This window comes from Bos indicus, chromosome 21 (genome assembly GCF_029378745.1).
Source record: "Bos indicus isolate NIAB-ARS_2022 breed Sahiwal x Tharparkar chromosome 21, NIAB-ARS_B.indTharparkar_mat_pri_1.0, whole genome shotgun sequence".
NCBI classification, from domain to species: domain Eukaryota; kingdom Metazoa; phylum Chordata; class Mammalia; order Artiodactyla; family Bovidae; genus Bos; species Bos indicus.
Genome location: NC_091780.1, coordinates 28,086,496 through 28,105,634, shown reverse-complemented (window position 1 = coordinate 28,105,634; position 19,139 = coordinate 28,086,496). Strand labels below are relative to the sequence as shown.

General features: G+C 44.5%; 1 protein-coding gene and 1 long non-coding RNA gene across 16 annotated transcripts in view; one reads left to right on the top strand and one right to left on the bottom strand.

Annotated features, from left to right (window-relative positions):
- Positions 1-19,139, bottom strand: part of LOC109575654 (uncharacterized) — a 90,627-nt gene that overhangs the window by 49,376 nt on the left and 22,112 nt on the right. For 7 of the 15 annotated variants that reach the window (XR_011562594.1, XR_011562596.1, XR_011562598.1 and 4 more), the window contains one exon: positions 16,737-17,648. Coding sequence is in view for 2 of the 15 variants with exons in the window: in XM_070775259.1 (XP_070631360.1) it covers positions 1,419-1,630 (212 nt within the window). In the remaining 13 variants the exon portion in view is untranslated. Of the gene's footprint in view, positions 1-1,418; positions 2,039-16,736; positions 17,649-18,165; positions 18,384-19,139 lie in introns of those variants that run through there. The other 8 variants (XR_011562603.1, XR_011562604.1, XR_011562605.1 and 5 more) reach the window with 4 other exon arrangements.
- Positions 14,160-17,313, top strand: LOC139178199 (uncharacterized). Its single transcript, XR_011562606.1, has 2 exons — positions 14,160-14,302; positions 15,669-17,313. It is a non-coding gene; the product is annotated as an uncharacterized lncRNA (long non-coding RNA).

Genomic DNA, 19,139 nt, shown 5'->3' with positions numbered 1-19,139 from the left:
ACAGGAACACCCCGAAAGTGAAGTCAACTTATGCTTAACAATCTTTAAAAAAAAACAAAAGACATCAAAGGGAACTTCCATAAATCTAACAGTGAGTCAATAGGACTTGCTGCCCAAACACAAGCTCTCACGATCTAAACTTCTCAAATTTATGAACTCTTCTGGGGAAAAAATAATGTTCACGAAGGCTTTAAAAAAGCACATATATGAAATGGAATATTACTCAGCCATAAAAAGTGATGAAATTGGGTCATTTGTAGAGATGTGGATGGACTTACAGTCTGTCATACAGAGTGAAGTCAGAAAGAGAAATAAATATTATATATTAATGCATATGTATGGAACCTAGAACAATGGTACAGATGAACCTTTTTGCAGGGCAGGAATAGAGACACAGACGTAGAGAACAGACATGTGGGCACAGTGGGAAAGGGAAGGTGGGACAAATTGAGAGAGTAGCATTGAGGTACATATGCTACCCTGTGTAAAACAGATAGCTAGTGGGAAGGTGCTGTATAGCATAGGAAGCTCAGCTCTGTGCTCTGTGAAGACCTAGAGGGGTGGGCTGGCGGGATGGGAGGTTCAAGATTGAGGGGGATACATGTATACGTATAGCAGATTCACTTTGTTGTTCAGCAGAAACTAAGACAACATTGTAAAGCAACTATACCCCAATAAAAAAAATATTAAAGCAGTTCATTCTCATTTGTCCACAGAATTAGTCAAATAGAAGTTCCTTCATATGCATATAATAATCATATCTTCTTTTTATACACATGTAAGTTTTATTTTGAAAAGCAGCTTTTCAGAAGTGTTTTATTACAATACACACTTACTTTGCTATAATTAAGAAAAAGTAGATTACGCTTAAATCTACTGGCCTTATTAGCATGCATTTCTTCTCCAAGACTTCCAAATAATTATTTGCAAAATGGTTATTCACAGTGAACTGCCAATCACACCAAGGGCCCCAAGCTTTCAGAGAAGTGTCATCAGATTCAACCGCCCCTGTGAAATGCACTCAGTCGTTGCCCCTCGCTGCTGGGCTGCCCCAACCACTGGCTGCTGCTGTCTGCACTTGCCAGCAGTACCAGATGCCTGTGACTGACTGAAACCACCTGGGGAGGGACAACAGTCTCAGGGACCACCCCTACCCGAGCAGATCCAGAGCAAGCAGGGAAAGGACCCAAGCTCTGCTGTGGAGCTGGGTGTCTGCTGGGAGCCCTGGCTGCCAATCAGCCTCAACAAGATTGCCTCAGCATTTACTACAAGCATCCAATGGGTGAACAGGAGTGGCAAGGAAGTCCACATATAACTGAACACGTGGAGAGCTGGCTCGAGTTCTGACCTGCGGGCTGCACAGACACCTTTGCTCTCACCCCCTCCCTCCGCTTCCCCAGGGCCAGCCAGAATCTTACCTCCTCTTGGGGCCACTTAGGCCTCTCTTCCTGGGTCCTGGTCTTGAAGCTCCTCTGGGCATCGGCAGGGTGCTTGGCCTCGAGGGAGGTTCAGCAACTTGGGCCTGCCCTTGTGTCTGCTGGGGCCACGGCCAGACTTGGCAAGTGGGCAGACCTCTGGGGAGTCGCTGGCCCTGGCTCTGTCCACTCCTCCACCACCTCCTGGCACTCATCCATCTCCAGATGGCATCTCTAGGTGGGCCAAGTAGCCCTGCCTGTTGCAGTCCGTCCCCTGCAGGTAGCTGTTGTCCTTGGGGCAGTAGCGGATGTAATAGGTGATGCCCTCCTCTTCAGGCAGCCCCTCGTCGTAGTCCTCCTCCTCCGAGGTGTTGTTTACTCTAGTTGGAGCCAAAGTACCCATCAGGGCCGCCCTTCTGGGCAGGCAACGGCCTCTCAGGCCACAGGGCCGCTAGCTCCAGTCCAGTGGGCATGTACTCTTCCAGGGCTAGTTCCTCCATGTCCTTGCTCTTGGGCTCCAGGCCCGGTCTCACCCTGTGGTCCAGCAGGCTGCTCACTGTGCTCTGACGCTTCCAGTGGGCCATGGTGGGGCTCATACGGCCATCGTCACCAGGCGGCAGCCACTGCAGGGAGGAAGGATGACAGGAGAGTCAGAACCTGGCCCGTTCAGATGACAGGACACCCCACCTCAGCTGACTCCGGTGCCAGGACCATTGCATGCCCTGCCAAAGAGACATGAGAGCACCAGGGCTGGAGGAGGAAAAGGGGACCCTGGTGACTCCCCAGGACACATGCTGCTTCCCCTCAACTCCCTGCTCATTCATGACTTCTCTTTTATTTAATTGGCATACAGTTAGCTAACCATGCTGTGTTAGTTTCTGGTATATAGAGAGTGATTCAGTTATATACATATAGGTATATATATATATATCTTCTTTTTCAGATCCTTTTCCATCATATATTATTACAAGATATTGAATATGTTTCCCCATCCTATACCACAGGTCTTTGTTGATTGTCTAGTTTATATATAGTAGTGTGTATCTGTTAATTCCAAACTCCCTATTTATTCCTCTCCCTACCCTTTCACCTTTGGTAATCATAGTTTATTTTCTATGTCTGTGAACCTGTTTCTGTTTTGTAAATATGTTCATTTATGTCATTTTTAGATATGATGATATTATATGATATTTGTTTTTATTTCATTTACTTAATATGGTCATCTCTAGGTCCATCCATATTGGTGCAAGTGGCATCCTTTCATTTTTTATGGTGGAGTAAAATTCCATAGGATATATGTACCACATCATCTTTATTCATTCATCTGCGGATAAACATTGAGGTCATTTCTACATTTTGGCTACTGTAAATAGTGCTGTACTGAACAACAGGGTACATGTGTCTTTTTTGGATATAAGCCCAGGAATGGGGTTGCTGGATCATATAATAGCTCTATTTTTAGTATTTTAAGGAATCTCCATACTGTTCTCCATAGTGGCTGCTGCTGCTGCTAAGTCACTTCAGTTGTGTCCGGCTCTGTGTGACCCCATAGACGGCAGCCCACCAGGCTCCCCCGTCCCCGGGATTCCCAAGGCAAGAACACTGGAGTGGGTTGCCATTTCCTTCTCCAATGCATGAAAGTGAAAAGTGAAAGTGAAGTCTCTGAGTCGTATCCGACTCTTCGCGACCCCATGGACTGCAGCCTACCAGGCTCCTCCATCCATGGGATTTTCCAGGCAAGAGTACTGGAGTGGGGTGCCATTGCCTTCTCCAATAGTGGCTGCACCAATTGACATTCCCAGCATCAGTGTAGGAAGGTTTCCTTTTTGCCACACTCTCTCCAGCATTTATTATTTGTAGACTGTCTAACAATGGGCTCTCTGGCCAGTGTGAGATGGTACCCTACTGTAGTTCTGATTTTCATTTCCCTCATGATCAGTGATGCTGAGCATCTTTTCATGTGCTTGCTGGCCATCTCACTAATGACTTCATGAAGATGGTTCCTAGGTGGAAGAGCCCAGGTGACCGAGGCAATGGTCATAAGATCAGGTTATTTACTCTCAAAAAGAAAAAGAGAAGCCTTCATTCCAAAAACATGAAGCCAGGGAGGAGGTGTCCTGCCCTTCCAAGTCTAATCTGCTGCCCCTGAAGCCCATCTCCAGTCTCCCTACCGCTCCCCTCTGACTCCCAGCACACACAAGCCTCTGCTTCCTCTTTGCTCCAAACAACACCACTGACAGGATTTGCCAGGAACCGTCCAGGCTGAGTGCCACACAGACACTGGATGTGAGCCCCAGCCTCATAGGCTTGATGTGGCAGGGGTCCAGGATGAGGGGACACCAGAGAGAGGACGGCACTGTGGGCCACCACAAGAGGGAACCCAGGAGGGTGCAAGGGATGTAGCTGCCACTTCAGGGGTACAGGTCATGGTACTGCAGGGCATTGCAAAGATCCCATGGGCCCAAACCAGGGAGGTCCTGAACCCCACCATCCAGAACCCTACATTTCATCCCACAAACCATAGAATCCCTGGGCAATTCTCAGCAGGCACAAGACTTACAGGATTTCTCTTCCAGCCCCTTGGGGAGACAGTGGAGGATGAGTGCCTGGGGGAAGGGAGGTCAGTGGAAACCCTCTTCCTGTCCTCTAGGGAATGTGAGCAGCTCATGTGTGGTCTTGTCTCTACAGCATCGCTAGATGCTGGCAGATCCACAGTGCTTCCCCAGAGCAGCTCACACACCAGACGCAGTCCCACAGCAGGAAAACTGTCACTGAGAATGGACCCTGCAGGGTCTGAACATCCTCCTCAATCACCCCAGCCCCAAACCTGAAACTGATGGGAACATTTCAGAGACCTGCTCCCAGGGAGAGGCAAGGTGTCCAGTGTTTCCTAGAACACAGGTGACCATGAGGATGCACCAAGAGTACAGAGCATCACTTTACAGACTTCCCATGTTCGCTTTGCCACGCAGCAGAAACTAACACAACATCATAAAGCAATTACAGTTCAATAAAGAGATGAGAGAGGAGAAAAATGAAAACGGTTATAATTTTTAAAAGGCGTAACCTTTCTGGAAAGTAATTTGCAAATGGAAATTTAAAGCCTTTCAAAAGATGTATGCCCTCTGGTCTGGCAATTCCAAATCTAGGAATGTACACTAGATAAACAATTGTGTATATGCACAAAGATATAGCCTAAAAAGGATGTCCATCTCACCATTACACTGTTTAAAATAAGGAGAAGCAAAATTATTTAATGTCCAATAACACACAATTTGTACATTACAATAAAATAGTTTGATGAGTATTACAATCATTAAAAAGATTACAACCATTTCATGAAAAATACAATAAGTAAAATACACAGGTTGTAAAATACTATACTCATTTATGAAAATACATATCTATATTAAATAAATGAATTTGTGTAAAAAACAAAAGGAATCAAGGTTACAGATGGTGGCCAGACCTACCCACTCCAAGGGTACATGTCCAGTCCCTCTCATGGGGAGTTTGTATTCCTGGAAACTGGGGCAGTGGCACAGCTCACAGGCCAGGAACTTCCGAGTGAACACTTCCTGCCCACCAAGCGGCGTGCAAACATGTCCCCTGAAACAAAGATGTGGCCTAGAACAGCCCACCTCTGTCCACATTTAAAAAATAGAAGCTCTTTCCTTCTTCAGCCTCAACAAAGAAATCCAAGTGGCCAAGTCACTGCAGCCAGTCTGCTGAAAAAATCATCTCACGCCCTACTCCATACTGTCCAACAGTGATGGCATTTTATACACATGACATCAGGTCTTTTCACTCAAGATATGTCTCCCTGTTTATTCAAGCCTTAAATGTCAACAGCACTGTGGATTTCTACATAGCTGTAGACACAGGAAGCTTATTCTAAGACATGTGTTTTTGTAGCCATGGGAACAGATTTTTCTCTTATATATCTGTTCAGTTCAGTTCAGTTCAGTCACTAAGTCGTGTCCGACTCTTTGCGACCCCATGAATCGCAGCACACCGGGCCTCCCTGTCCATCACCAACTCCCGGAGTTCACCCAGACTCACATCCATCGAGTCAGTGATGCCATCCAGCCATCTCATCCTCTGTCGTCCCCTTCTCCTCCTGCCCCTAATCCCTCCCAGCATCAGAGTCTTTTCCAATGAGTCAACTCTTCACATGAGGTGGCCAAAGTACTGCAGTTTCAGCTTTAGCATCATTCCTTCCAAAGAACACCCAGGGCTGATCTCCTTTAGTTACTGGTACATTAAAAAAAAAAAACAAAAAAAACAAAGAAAAACTCTGATCTTGTATCAGTCTTTTTATTTATTTATTTTTGACTGTGCTGCATCTTACTGCGAGGGCTTTTCTCTAGTTACAACGAGTAGGGGCTACTCTCTAGTTGCAGTGCATGGGCTTCTCACTGCATCGCAGTGGCTTCATTTGTTGGGGAGCATGTGCTCTAGGGTTCATAGGCTTCACTAGTTGAGGCATGTGGGCTCATTAGTTTTGATTTCCAGGCTCTAGAGCACAGGCTCAATAATTGAAGAACATGGGCTTAGTTCCTCCACAGCATGTAGGATATTCCTCGATCAGGGAACAAACCCATGTCTCCTGCAATAGCAGGCAGATTCTTTACCACTGGATCACCAGGGAAGCCCTAAAAGCCCATTTTGAAATTCTAATACTTATAGTTGACCATTTCTCTTTTCCAGCATTCTGTCTGGCTGCCCTGACCTTTCAGTTACATGATGGAGGTACTGGGGCATCCCTGACTTTTTCCCAGTTTTGGGAAAAACTTTTTCCCAGTAATGAAAATGCCTTTACTTTTTAAAAATTTTCATTGTAGTTGCTTCACAGTGTTGTTAGTATCTGCTGTACAGCAAAGTGAATCAGCTACACGTTTACATATACCCCCTCTTTTTGGATTTCCATTTAGGTCACCACAGAGCACAGGACTGTCATGCAGGCTTCCCAGATGGTGCTAGTGGTAAAGAACTAATCTCCCAGTGCAGGAGACATAAGAGATGGGGGTTCAATTCCTGGGTCAGGAAGATCCCTGGACGAAGGCATAGCAACACACTCCAGTATTCTTGCCTGGATAATCCCATGCACAGAAGAGCCTGGCTGGCTGCAGCCCACAGAGTCAGAGAGTCAGACATGATTGAAATGACTGAGCACTCACACAAAGTGAAGTGAGTCAGAAGGAAAAAACAAATATCTGTTAAGGAAAATGCCCTTATTTTTTAACTAGGGCTGGTCCATGGTAAGGTAGGCATGACCCTCACCTCAGGTGCAAGATTTAACAGGGTGTCAAAGGCTCCAGTCCATGGGGTCGCCAAGGGTCGGACACAACTGAGTGTGTCCGACTTTTCACTTTTCACTTTCATGCATTGGAGAAGGAAATGGCAACCCACTTCAGTGTTCTTGCCTGGAGAATCCCAGGGACGGGGGAGCCTGCTGGGCTGCCATCTACAAGACTGAAGTGACTTAGCAGCAGTAGCAGCAGCAAAAAACTCAGGAATCAAAACAGATACAATTTTAATGCAAGACTTTTTTTAAAAAACTAAAAATTAATGCAAAATCATCCACGATGAACAAGATATTAAAATGTTCAAGACAAGATTGATTATTACTGATTTGTTTCTTTGGGCTTCAGGCTCCAATAGGGCTTGGCTGGCCCCTGTGAATGAACCTTTTTTTTTTTTTCCTAAGCTTTCCCCATTACAGACTTCCCTGGTGGTTCAGTGGTAAAGAATCCACCTGCACAATGCAGGAGACATAGGTTCGACCCCTGATCTGGGAAGATCCCACCTGCTGTGGAACAACTAAGCCCAGGAACTGCAACTACTGAAGCCTGAATGTCCTAGAGCCTGTGCTCCGCAACAGGAGAAGCACTTGCAAGAAGAAGCCCTCACACCATGCTGGAGAGTAGCTCCTGCTCACTACAACTAGAGAAAAGTCCATGCAGCAATGAAGACCCAACGCAGCCATAAATAAATAACTAAATAAATAAAATTATATACAAAAAAGAACCCACTTTCCAATGTAGGGGACTAGGGTTCAATTCCTGGTTGCTGCTGCTAAGTCGCGTCAGTCGTGTCCGACTCTGTGCGACCCCATAGACGGAAGCCCACCAGGCTCCTCTGTCCCTGGGATTCTCCAGGCAAGAACACTGGAGTAGGTTGCCATTTCCTTCTCCAATGCATGAAAGGGAAAAGTGAAAGTGAACTCACTCGGTCGTGCCCGACTCTTAGCGGCCCCATGGACTGTAGCCTAGCAGGCTCCTCTGCCCATGGGATTTTCCAGGCAAGAGTACTGGAGTGGGGTGCCATTGCCTTCTCCAAATTCCTGGTTGGGGAACTATTAATAAGATCCCATATGCCAAGAGGCAATTAAGCCCGTGCCCCACAACTAGAGAAAGCCCACAAGCTGCAACAAAGAACTGTCACGGCCAAAATTAAAAGCAAAGTTTTCCCCCATTAAATACAGTGCTGTTGTCGGCTTTTCCAGTGCTTGATGGTGCAAACCATTCTCTCGTCCGTGAATACAAATGGAAGGACCCAGGCTGGCTGCCCAGGACGGAGGTCTCATTGTTGAAGGTCTGCAGAATTAACCTATGGCACACTTGTGGTGTAAGAGAAAGTCTATTAAAGATGAAGCCAGGAGGTCCTTGTTTCAATTCAGACTTCCATTTACTGTCAGACCCTGAGCATTATATTCAATGAACAGATGGATGGCCTGCCCATCCTGGGAAACTGGAAATGATGGTCCTGACTGCTGGGCTTGAACAGGAGTGAACAGGAGAACAACCCACACTGGCCTCAATCCTATGAACGCTTTTTTTCCCTACTATCTACAAGGAGTGGAGAAACATTTTTTTTTTACTCTCTCAGCCGCACCACACGGTATATGGGATCTTAATTCCTTGACCACAGATTGAACTCAGGCCCCCTGCATTGGCAGCGCTGTCTAAACCGCTGGACTGCCAGGGAAGTCCTGAGAAACATTTTAAGTGAAACATGAAGAGAAGGCAGTAGAAACCCTCTATTAAGTATTATTTAATGGCTATATAATGTTTCCTGTCCCAATAAATGTCGTCTGACTCTTCCCCTATTAAATACACGAACTGTGTCTTATTTTTGTGTAATAAATAGTGTCTTGGTGTTTCCGTAAGGATATGCTCCAGGCCTTTCTCTGCCCTCCAGGACTTTAACCAGGACCCTTAAAACACTTTTTTTTTTTTTCCCAATGCAAGGTCCGGTCCTCAGAAAAGGCCTAGGAGGTACGGGGCCAGGAAAGTGTTCACCACCTCTGTGGTGGGGGCTGTAGGCAAACATGTTGAGGGTCTCTGCTTATATATATAATTGAAATATACTTGATTTACAATGTTGTATTAGTTTCTGCTGCACAGTAAAGTGATTTAAGGTCTATATATATTTTTTCCATATTCTTTTCCATCATAGTTTATCACAGGATATTGAATACAGTTCCCTGGCCTACACTGTAGGACCTTGTTGTTTATCCATCCTAGATATCATAGTTTACATCTGCTAACCCCAAACTCCCAACCCTCCTCCCCCCACCCTCCTTGGCCCCACAACTCTGTTCTCTGGATCTGTGAGTCCATTTCTGTATTGTAGATAGGTTCATTTGTATCACATTTAAGATTTCACATATAAGTGATATCATATGGTATTTGTCTTTCTGTCTGACTTACTTCACTTAGTATGATAATCTCTAGGTCCATCCATATTGCTATATGCCCATGGGCCCTGCGTGGGCACATTGAGGCAGCTCTGCCTTCCTTATTGTTGTTTTCAGTCGCTCAGTCACGTCCAACTCTTTGCAACCCTATGGACTGCAGCATGCCAGGCTTCCCTATCCTTCACTATCTCCCAGAGTTTGCTCAGACTCGTGTCCATTGAGTCAGTGATGCCATCCAACCATCTCAGCCTCTGCCTTCCTTGGGATGCAACTGACACCTCCTCCCTCCCCCTCCCTCCCTTCGGACACTCCCCCTCCCCAGTTTCCTTGCAGGGTGCTCCCTCAAAAACATCCACACATATTTAATCCTGTCTTGGGTCTGCTTCTCAGAGGACCTGACCTAACACAGTTCCTTACAGGAAACAAAACAGAATAAAAGTGACAAACACAAAAAAACAAACTCCAATACCCTTTAGAAAGCACAGAACCAAAGACACAAGTATATTTATGGGTAAATTTACAATAAAAGTTCTAAGAAAATATGAGAGGCAGTGACTATTGTCGCAGGAAGGTGAGAAGCTTACATCAGCTGACTGCCCAACCTCAAGACTTTCTGAACCTCTTTTTTTTTTTTTTTTTGTCAAAATAATCCTCAAGCAAAAAAACAACAGCATAAGGCAAATAGTTTAGCCTACTATGCTACATCACTTCAGTTGTGTCCAACTCTTTTGCGACCCCATAGAACATAGCCCACCAGGCTCCTCTGTCCAGGGGATGGAGTGGGTTGCCATGCCCTTCTCCAAGGTATCTTCCCAACCCAAGGATTGAACTCATGTCTCTTTATGTCTCCTGCACTGGCAGGCAGGTTCTTTACCACTAGCACCACCTAGGTCCTGATACATGGCTATTAAACACCCTGGCAACCCCAGCCAGGTAGATAGACCTTGCCAGCCACCCGAGGCCTCCCTAATGCTGCTCAGACACCAAGACCTCACCCTGTGTGCCCTGACCACCTTGCCTGTGTGGTCATCACTGCCTCACTTCTCCTTAATCATTTTCCACTGAGCACCCAGCCCTCAACATTGATTACGTCACCTTCAACCCATCGGCTTCTATTTCTCTATTTACCTTTGCAATCTATTCACTGCAGACACTGAATCATTTGTCAGGAGGGCATTTCCCTTGATTGAGATTTTGATGACTGTCCCTACAGCTGAGAACACCATCCCCTGACCTCTGCACTCCAACAGACTGGTGGTGGGAAATGGAGGCTGAGTCGGGTTCAGATTAGAATCCGGAGGCAAACGACTTTCCTGGCAACGTGGTGCCCTTCCTCAAGAGGCAGGAGCTCTGGACACCACTCTCTGCTACATCTCTGGCATCAGCACCACCACTCAAGGTGTCCATTCATGCATCCACATGCTGGACCCCTTCTGAACACAGAAACCCCCTCACCTGCTGCAGGGCTGCCCGGTGCTGCAGCTCGTACAGGGAAGCAAGACAAACAATTCAGTCTTTTCTGTTATTTACCAAAGTTCAAAAAATCATTCTCCAAAGGTGACCAATTAGGTTTTTTTTTTTCCTCAATATCATTCAGAAGTTACAGAAAACTCTAATTTGAAAAGATACATGCACCCCAGTGCTCACTGTAGCACTAGTTACAAAAGCCAGAACAAAGAAGCAACGTAAATGTCCATCAACAGAGAAATGGGTGAAAAAGATGTAGCACCTATACACAACGGAATATTACTCAGCCATAAAGAGAATGAACTAATGCTACTTGCAGCCACGTGGATGGACTTAGAGATGATCGTACTAAGTGAAGTCAGAGAAAGACAAATACTCTATGATATCACTTATACAGGGCTTCCCAGGTAGCGCTAGTGGTAAATAACCTGCCTGCCAATGTAGGAGACATAAGAGACAAGGGTTTGATCCGAGTCAGGAAGATTCTCTGGACGAGGAAATAGCAGCCCACTCCAATCCATCTGTAATGCGGAAGACCTGGGTTCAATCCCTGGGTTGGGAAGATTCCCTGGAGAAGGGAACGGCTACCCACTCCAGTATTCTGGCCTGGAGAATTCCATGGACAGAGGAGCTTGGCAGGCTACAGTCTATGGGGATGCAAAGAGTCGAACACAACTGAGCAACTTTCACTTTTCACATTTTTCTAATATTCTTGCCTGGAGAATCTCATAAACACAGGAGCCTGGTGGGCAACTGTCCATAGGATTACAGAGAGTCAGACACGACTGAAGCAACGTAGCATGCACGAACACATAACTTATATGTGGAATCTAAAAAAAGTTACAAACTTATTTACAAAACAGAAACAGACTCACATACATAGAAAACAAGCTTATGCTTACTAAAGGAGAAAGGGAAGAGGGATAAATTAGGAGTTTGGAATTACCATATACACACTACTATATATAAAATGGATAATCAGCAAGGGCCTCCTGTATAGCACAGGGAACTCTACTCAATATTGTTAATAACCTACAATGGAAAAGAATCTGAAACAAAATAGATAACATGTATAAGTGAAGCACAGTGCTGTACACCTGAAACTAACACAACATTGTAAATGATCTATACTTCAATTTTTAAAAAAAAATAACTCCAGATTTAAACTTCTTAGATGCATTTCAATCTGCTGCAGTTTTTCCTCTTGCTGATGTCCAAAGTGTCCCATCTTTGGTCTCTTCAAGTCCCAGATCCTTTTAATACCATTCCAGTGGGTCTGAAGGTTCCTCTGCTCTGACAAAATATTCCAGGTATAACTTGTACAGTTCCTATTCTTGACCCAGAATCTGCCATTTTTCCGAGGAGTCCTAGTTTCCTTTAGCAGAAAACTGAATTTCAAACCCACCATCAAGGGGCCTGGGTATCTTTCTGCTGTTGGTGAGGCCACCATTTCCAGGCCTCTCTGGGTAATAGAGCTGATCAGAGGAGATAATATTTAATGGGGAGAAAGTCTCAGTTTCACAAGATTAAAGAGTTCTGAACATGGATGGTGGTGATGGCTGCAAACAACATGAATGTACTTAATGCCACAGAACTGAACACTTAAAAACAGTGAAAAGAGTCAATTTCATGTTGTATTTTACCACAGTTTTTTAAAAAAGCACTGAATACATGTGATTTATACAGTTTTCACACAAACAGTAGGATACAAATTTTATTCCAGTTCTCACAGGCTATAAACTAGGAACACTGGAACAGATCCAGGGACATATGACAAAGTGCAAAAAAAATTATATGTTGAATTGGTTCATAGTGCTTTTCAGGTATATTATATACTTCTGCTCTATATGTTTATTCTATTAATTATTGAGAGTTTGATATTGAAACTCCAGCCAAAAATCTTAATTTAGCTACTTAAAAATTGTAATATACAGTGGAACTATATATAACTTTGTTCTGTATTTTCCAAGTCTCCTGTAAATGTGTTATCATACTTTCAAAATTTTTTAAATAAAAGAGAAATATATAAATACAAAGCATTGAAAATTTTTTCCAATAAGCGAGTCCCACACAAAAGTTAACACTGACCAGGAAATGAGGGTGGTACCCAAACACTTCTAACAAGACTCTCCTTCACTAGTGAGCAACTGTGGGTGAGGATGAACTAAATTTGTTTCAATGTTACTTTGCAATCAGCTTCAAAGTTTTTAGGACAAATACTAAATCATTCAGCCTAACTATTTCATAAGCAGAGCTGTTAGGTATTTCTTTTGTCCTGGAGACTATGTGAAATTAAGGCAAAATGAAGGGTGCTGTGATCTGAGAAAGTTTAGGATCCTAAGGAAGGTTCTGGTTTCACCTTAACTAACTCCATTGCCATATGATCCAGCAACCCCACTCCTGGACATATACCTGGTTATAATAGCACTATTCTCAATAACCAAGACCTGTATAGCACAGGGAACTACATTCAACATCCTATGATAAACCATAATGGAAAAGAACATGAAGAGAATGTATACATGTGTATAATTGAGTTACTCTGCTGTATAGCAGAAATTAACACAGCATTTGTAAGTCAACTACACATCAATAAAATGGAAAAAAAAATCAATTCCATATCCTATGTGGCTTCAGAAGAGCAGCTCAGTTCTACTGAGATTTATGTGCAGGACCCAGGACGGTGTAGCTCCAGGACTTAGTGCAGTGCCCTCTGGGAAGCAGCCCTCCCAGGGCCCCCACACTCCATCCAGCCAGCCAGCAGTGGGCAGAGCCAGGCAACAAACCCACTGTGTGATGTGTGAGTCCAGCCATGGCGGTCACCTGGAGGCGCTGCCATCCTGCGGAGGCCAGTGCACCTGGGCTTGACCCTCTGGACGCAGCCTCAGGCCCCAGCCCACGCAGCTGGGGAAGGAGACAGAATGTGCCAGCAGACAGATCCCAGCCCAGGTCCCCCGCATTGACCACACCACTTCTGACACCCCTGCAGGCAGGACCCAGCTGTCCCCTTGGCTGGGCACACTGGGCACAGGCTCAGATGGCCTCGAGGCCAGTGCCGGGCACACACAGGTGTGTCCTGTGTGCACCGGAGCCTGCTCTCCTGCAGGCACAGCCAGGAAGAGCTGAACAGCACTTGACCATTGATCAACTTCTTCCTCTTTCTGCATAAATATCCCTGTCTGTCAGATGCACACTGCCATCATGCCCATTTCAGACAGGAAGGAGGTGAGACTGAGGCTCAGAAAGGTGGGGGCTCCCAGGGGGCGCCAGAGTGAGTGGGAAGACAAGTCAGGATCCGTCTCTGCCTCGGGCCCCCCTTGTCCTTGCTCTGTCACCAGCCCTCAACCCTTGCTGCTACCTGCCCTTGCTCATCATCACCAGATCCCCAACCTGCCCCCGTCCAGGTCCTTCTCTGCTTCCCTTTCACTCCCCTTGGCATCCACCAGCCCACCTGCCCAAGGGCTCTGTGAACACTGGCCACTCCCACCCTCTCTTTGCGTCCTGACTCTCATCCCCGGGGGCTGAGCTGTGAAGAGGAACTCACGGGCACCTGACGTGCTGGGCCATGGGCATGATTACCTTGTGCCAGGAGCTGCCTGGGACACCAAGGGATGAGGTGGCCTGTGTGCTAACCCGGCCACCCACCACGTCCACAGTCTCAGGACCAGCCAGGGTGCTCTGCTCCATGCATGTGTGCATGCAAAGACACTTCAGTCAGGTACTACTCTTTGTGACCCCATGGACTGTAGCCTACCAGGTCCCTCTGTCTGCAGGTTTCGCCAGGCAAGAATACTGAAGTGGGTTGCCACTCCCTCCTCCAAGAGATCCTCCTGATCCAAGGATCAAACCTGAGTCTCTTGCATCTCCTGCATTGGCAGGCGGATCCTTAACCTAAACAAGTCATCTAGAAACCATTTAAATATGGACGTATATGTGGTTTTTTCAGGTTCTTTTCACATTTAGTTTATTACAGAGGGCTGCACAGGATCCCTTGTGCTGTACAGTGGGTGCTTTTTTATTATGTTTTTATAAATAGTAGAGTGTATATGTTAATCAGAACCAGCTAATTTCTCCCTGCTCCCCCATCGTTTTTCCTGTTAGAAAAGCCTGTTTCTGTTTCTGTGAGCATGTTTCTATTTAGTAAAGTTCATTTATATCTATTTTTAGATTCTGTCTAGAGGTGACATCACGATACTTGCCTCTCCCTCTCTTACTTCAACTTAGTATCATCTCTTTAATACTTTCCTGTGGCTGGAAATGGCATTCTTTCATCTTATTCATGGCTGAGTAATACTGTATCGTGTATAGGTACCCATTTTCTTTATCCACTCATCAGTCCTTCTTCTCTTAGGCTGCTTCCGTATCTTAGCTAGTGTACACAGTGCTGCCATGATCATTGGGGTGCAGGTGTTTTAAAATTTTGGTTTTCTCTGAATCTATGCCCAGATGTGAGATTGCTGGGTCACATGGTACTTCATGTTTAGTTTTTCAAAGAACCTTGGCATTGTTCTCCCTAGTGGATGTAAATTCCCACCAACAGTGTAGGATTCACTTCTCTTCACACCATTTCCAGCATTCATTGCTGTAGATTTTTTGAGATGGCCATTCTGATGGGTGTGAGGTGACACTTCATTGTACTTTGACTTATCTCTCTTAAGAATTAGTATCTTAATCTTAGTATCTGAGTATCTTTTCATGTTTTATGGCCTTTTATGCCTTCTTCGGAGAAATCTGACTCATTTTTTAAACTGGGTTATTTAAAGAAAAAAAATATTGACCTGAACTAGCTGTTCGTGTGTTCTGGAGATGAATTCCCTGTGGGTATCTTTGTTTGCAAATGTTTTTTTCCCATTAGGAGGGTTGTCTTTCTCTTTCATTTATGATCTTTCTGTGCCAACGGTTTTAAGGTTAATTGGGTCCCAAGTTTATTGCATTCAGAATTTGCTATTTTTATCAAAGCATGTTCTGCTTGTTTTCGAGTTTCATGGCATCCATTTTTCCATTTAGATCTTTAATCTATTTGGAGTATATTTTTGTGTATGGTGTTATGAAGTATTCTAATTTTATTCTCATTTTCCTCCTAGAACCTGCACACTATCCTCCACAGTGAGTTGAAAGTCACTCAGTCGTGTCCAGCTCTTTGCAACCCCATGGATTATAGTCCATGGAATTCTCCAGGCAGAATACTAGAGTGTGTAGCCTTTCCCTTTTCCAGAGGATCGTCCCAACCCAGGGATCGAACCCAGGTCTCCCACATTGCAGGCAGATTCTTTACCAACTGAGTTATCAGGTAAGTCCTCCACAGTGGCTGTTCCCAATTTCTATTCCCAGCATCAGTGTAGGAGGGTTCCCTTTTCTTCTTCTCTTCTCCAACATTTGTTTGTAGTTTTTCAGTGGCCATTCTGACCCATGTGAAGTGATACCTTGTTGCAATCTTGAGTTGCATTTCTCTAATATTTAATAACATTGACATCTTTTCATGTGATGTTTTTTAAAATGTGAGCTAAATCTACCGCTTGACATTGACTCCTTGACCATCTGCCTTGTTTTGAACTCTCTTCCACTGACCCCCGCTAGGATATTTCCGGCGCAGGTGTTTTTTTACCACAGCCCCAAAGGCCTTTTAAGTATTAAGTGCCCATCAGCACAGGCTTAAGTTGTTTTGCAAAGTGCCCACAAGGTGGCAGCATTTCTTCATGCCCCTTTTTTCTTCTTGTCATTTGTTATTTTATACTGGAGTCGAGTCGATTTCTGATGTTGTGTCAGTTTTAGGTGTACAGAAACTTGATTCAGTAATCTATAAACATCTATTCTTGTTCGGGTTTTTTCCCCCCATATAGGTGATTACAGTGTGTTCAGTAGAATTCACAGGGCTATTCTTTAGGCCCTTTTTGATCATCTATTTGATATGAATTAGTGTGTATATATGTCAATTTCAAACTCTAAATTGATGCCTCCCCACTAACATTTTCTTATAAATTGGTTTCCTACATTTGAGCCTATTTTGTAAGTTAGTTCATCTGTATGAATATACAGCTTCCACCTGTAAGTAATACAATATTTGTCTTTTTCTGACTGACCTCCTTCCGTTGCTGGCCAACATCTTGGCCTTCTCTGCCCACCGAAGCCGAATGAAAACCAGAGAGGCAGAATTTGGAAGAAACAGAATAGTGGCTTTTATTCTCAGGTAGTGGAGAGGGGAACACAGCATGCTCCTGCCTCAACAACTGTGTCCCTAAGGCAGGTGCTCACAGTCAGGAGGAGTCAGGAGCCGGTGATGAGGAAACAAAGGTGACAGGACCATGATTTCTTCCTCTTGCATCATTTCAAAGGCAGTCATAAACTGGCATCAGTAACCCGTAACTGCATTGGGCAGTCTGGTGGCTCTGAGGCCTTCTTTCTGACATGTAACTACAAGGGGAAGGCTGTTGTAAACATCAGATAGAGGATGTATTTAGCACAGAGTCAAGTGAAGTGTGGCTCCTGCAGAGTTAGGGTGCAGAAAAGCAAACTTAGTTACAGACATTCAGAACCAGGAGCAGTTAAAGTAAAACAAACTAGGAATGTTCAGGCCTGCTCACTGTTCTTTATCTTCTTTGCTCTCAGAGCAGTGAAAAACAAAAACTCATTCCTCTTTTTTCCTTTTCACTGCACAATTCCCCCATCAGTTTATTCCCTCCTAACAATGGAGGAAGGGAAATACGTCATTCTTGTCTGGCTGAGGACAAACTTCAGTTTTGCTCCGTTTGAAAATCACCAGCTGTTCAGCCCAGGAACCATCTATCTCCTACTTCAAATTTTCCTTGAGACGTGAACCCCAAGAAACCTTTATTGGGGTGATAAGGGACAGACGGCAGTCTTCTGTAACTTCTTTAATGCTGACATGGGACTCACAGACCCTACCTAGTTGGGGTCATGGAGCTCTCACCCTGTTCTATTAAGTGGCCCCAAGGTGACTTTTGTGGTTATTCCTGCTGGATCTGTCTGGAGGAGTGGCTGTAATCTCTTTGGGGGCATGGGTTTTCTTTGCACATCATCTTTATCTTGATGTGAATCTGTGTCATCTGGAGAGACAAAATGAAACAGATATTTAGAAAAAAAAAAAAACCAGAGGCATAGATGAGTAAAACTGTTACTGCAGCTAGGGATCAAAGCCAAGAGTAAGAACCAAGTCTTTGATGACAATTTTGATTGTGGTCCAGACATAGTCAGTGCTTGGGTCATCCTGTCCAAAGGGATGGAGCCATTTGGACTCAGAAGTAGTTGGAGGAATGACAATCTCAACATTAACAGACAAAATAGAAAAAATTAAGCTTGAATCCTAATTTAGATTTAACACTTCAAGGAGACTTGTAGCCAGGTAGCCAGTTGTCTAGGTTTATTTAAGTAGGTCTTAACCTTTAAAGTGGCTATTGATCATTACACATGCATTTTTTTTCTGTGCAACATACAGTCCAGAGCAATTTCTCGTTCTACATATGTAAGAGTTATAAGAAGAGACCTTTAAAAAGTGGAGTGCTTTACTGGTGGCTCTGACGGTAAAAGCGTCTGCCTGCAATGCAGGAGACTCGGGTTCAATACCTGGGTCAGGAAGCTCCCCTGGAGAAGGAAATGGCAATCCACTCCAGTACTCTTGCCTGGAAAATTCCGTGGACAGAGGAGCCTGGTGGGCTGCAGCCCATGGGGTCACAAAGAGTCGGACATGACTGAGCGACTTCACTTTCTTTTTCTTTCTTTAAAAAGTAAGGCTGTAGTTATCTGCTGCTTTTATTTTTCGAATGGCTGACAGTATCCTAAGTCTAACACAGGTCAGAAAACTCAAGTTGTTAACAATACAAGGACTTATCTGAAATCACACCATAGTGTCACCTAATCAGTTCTATAGCTACTCTATGTTGATTTTAACCATAATTTTTCCTTAAATAGCCAAAGCGACTGTCACTGTCAATGATGTTAATGTTTCTCTAGGTACAAGAGAAGATGCAAGACTCAGGGCTTACAAAAAATCTCCTCCTGAAAGTGTTTAACTATCTGAAGGCGTCTTCTGCCAATTTTTCCAGAGCACAGAGTGCCTCATTCCTAATTTCCACCCTGAATTCCTTTCAGGGGTTATTGAAGGTCAGCAGCTTCAGTGGCCATGATTTAATTTCTGTAGAGATAGATGGCAAGTGCCAATTGGCTGAGCCCCTTCAGGTTCATGAAGCTGACCATGGTTTGAGGGCATGACATGACCATTTTGTCCCATGGTGCTAAGAATGCTCATTCCCAAGTCTTATGAAGATTTTGTTGATAGGCCACTAAATGTGCTGTCACTGGACAAGGCCATAAAACAGTATTCAAAATTCTCTGGACTACCTGTGCTTCTCAATCTCTTGTGGTCCAGGAAAATATTTATTCCCTTTTGTTCTTTTTTCCCATATCTAGAGTTACACTGTTGCAATTACTGACCTTATATGGGACTGTATACTATCATTTTATCAGTGACTCGGTCAAATAGTTGGTAACGTAAGGGACCACACTATGAAACAGGCAATATACAAAACAATATGAAACAA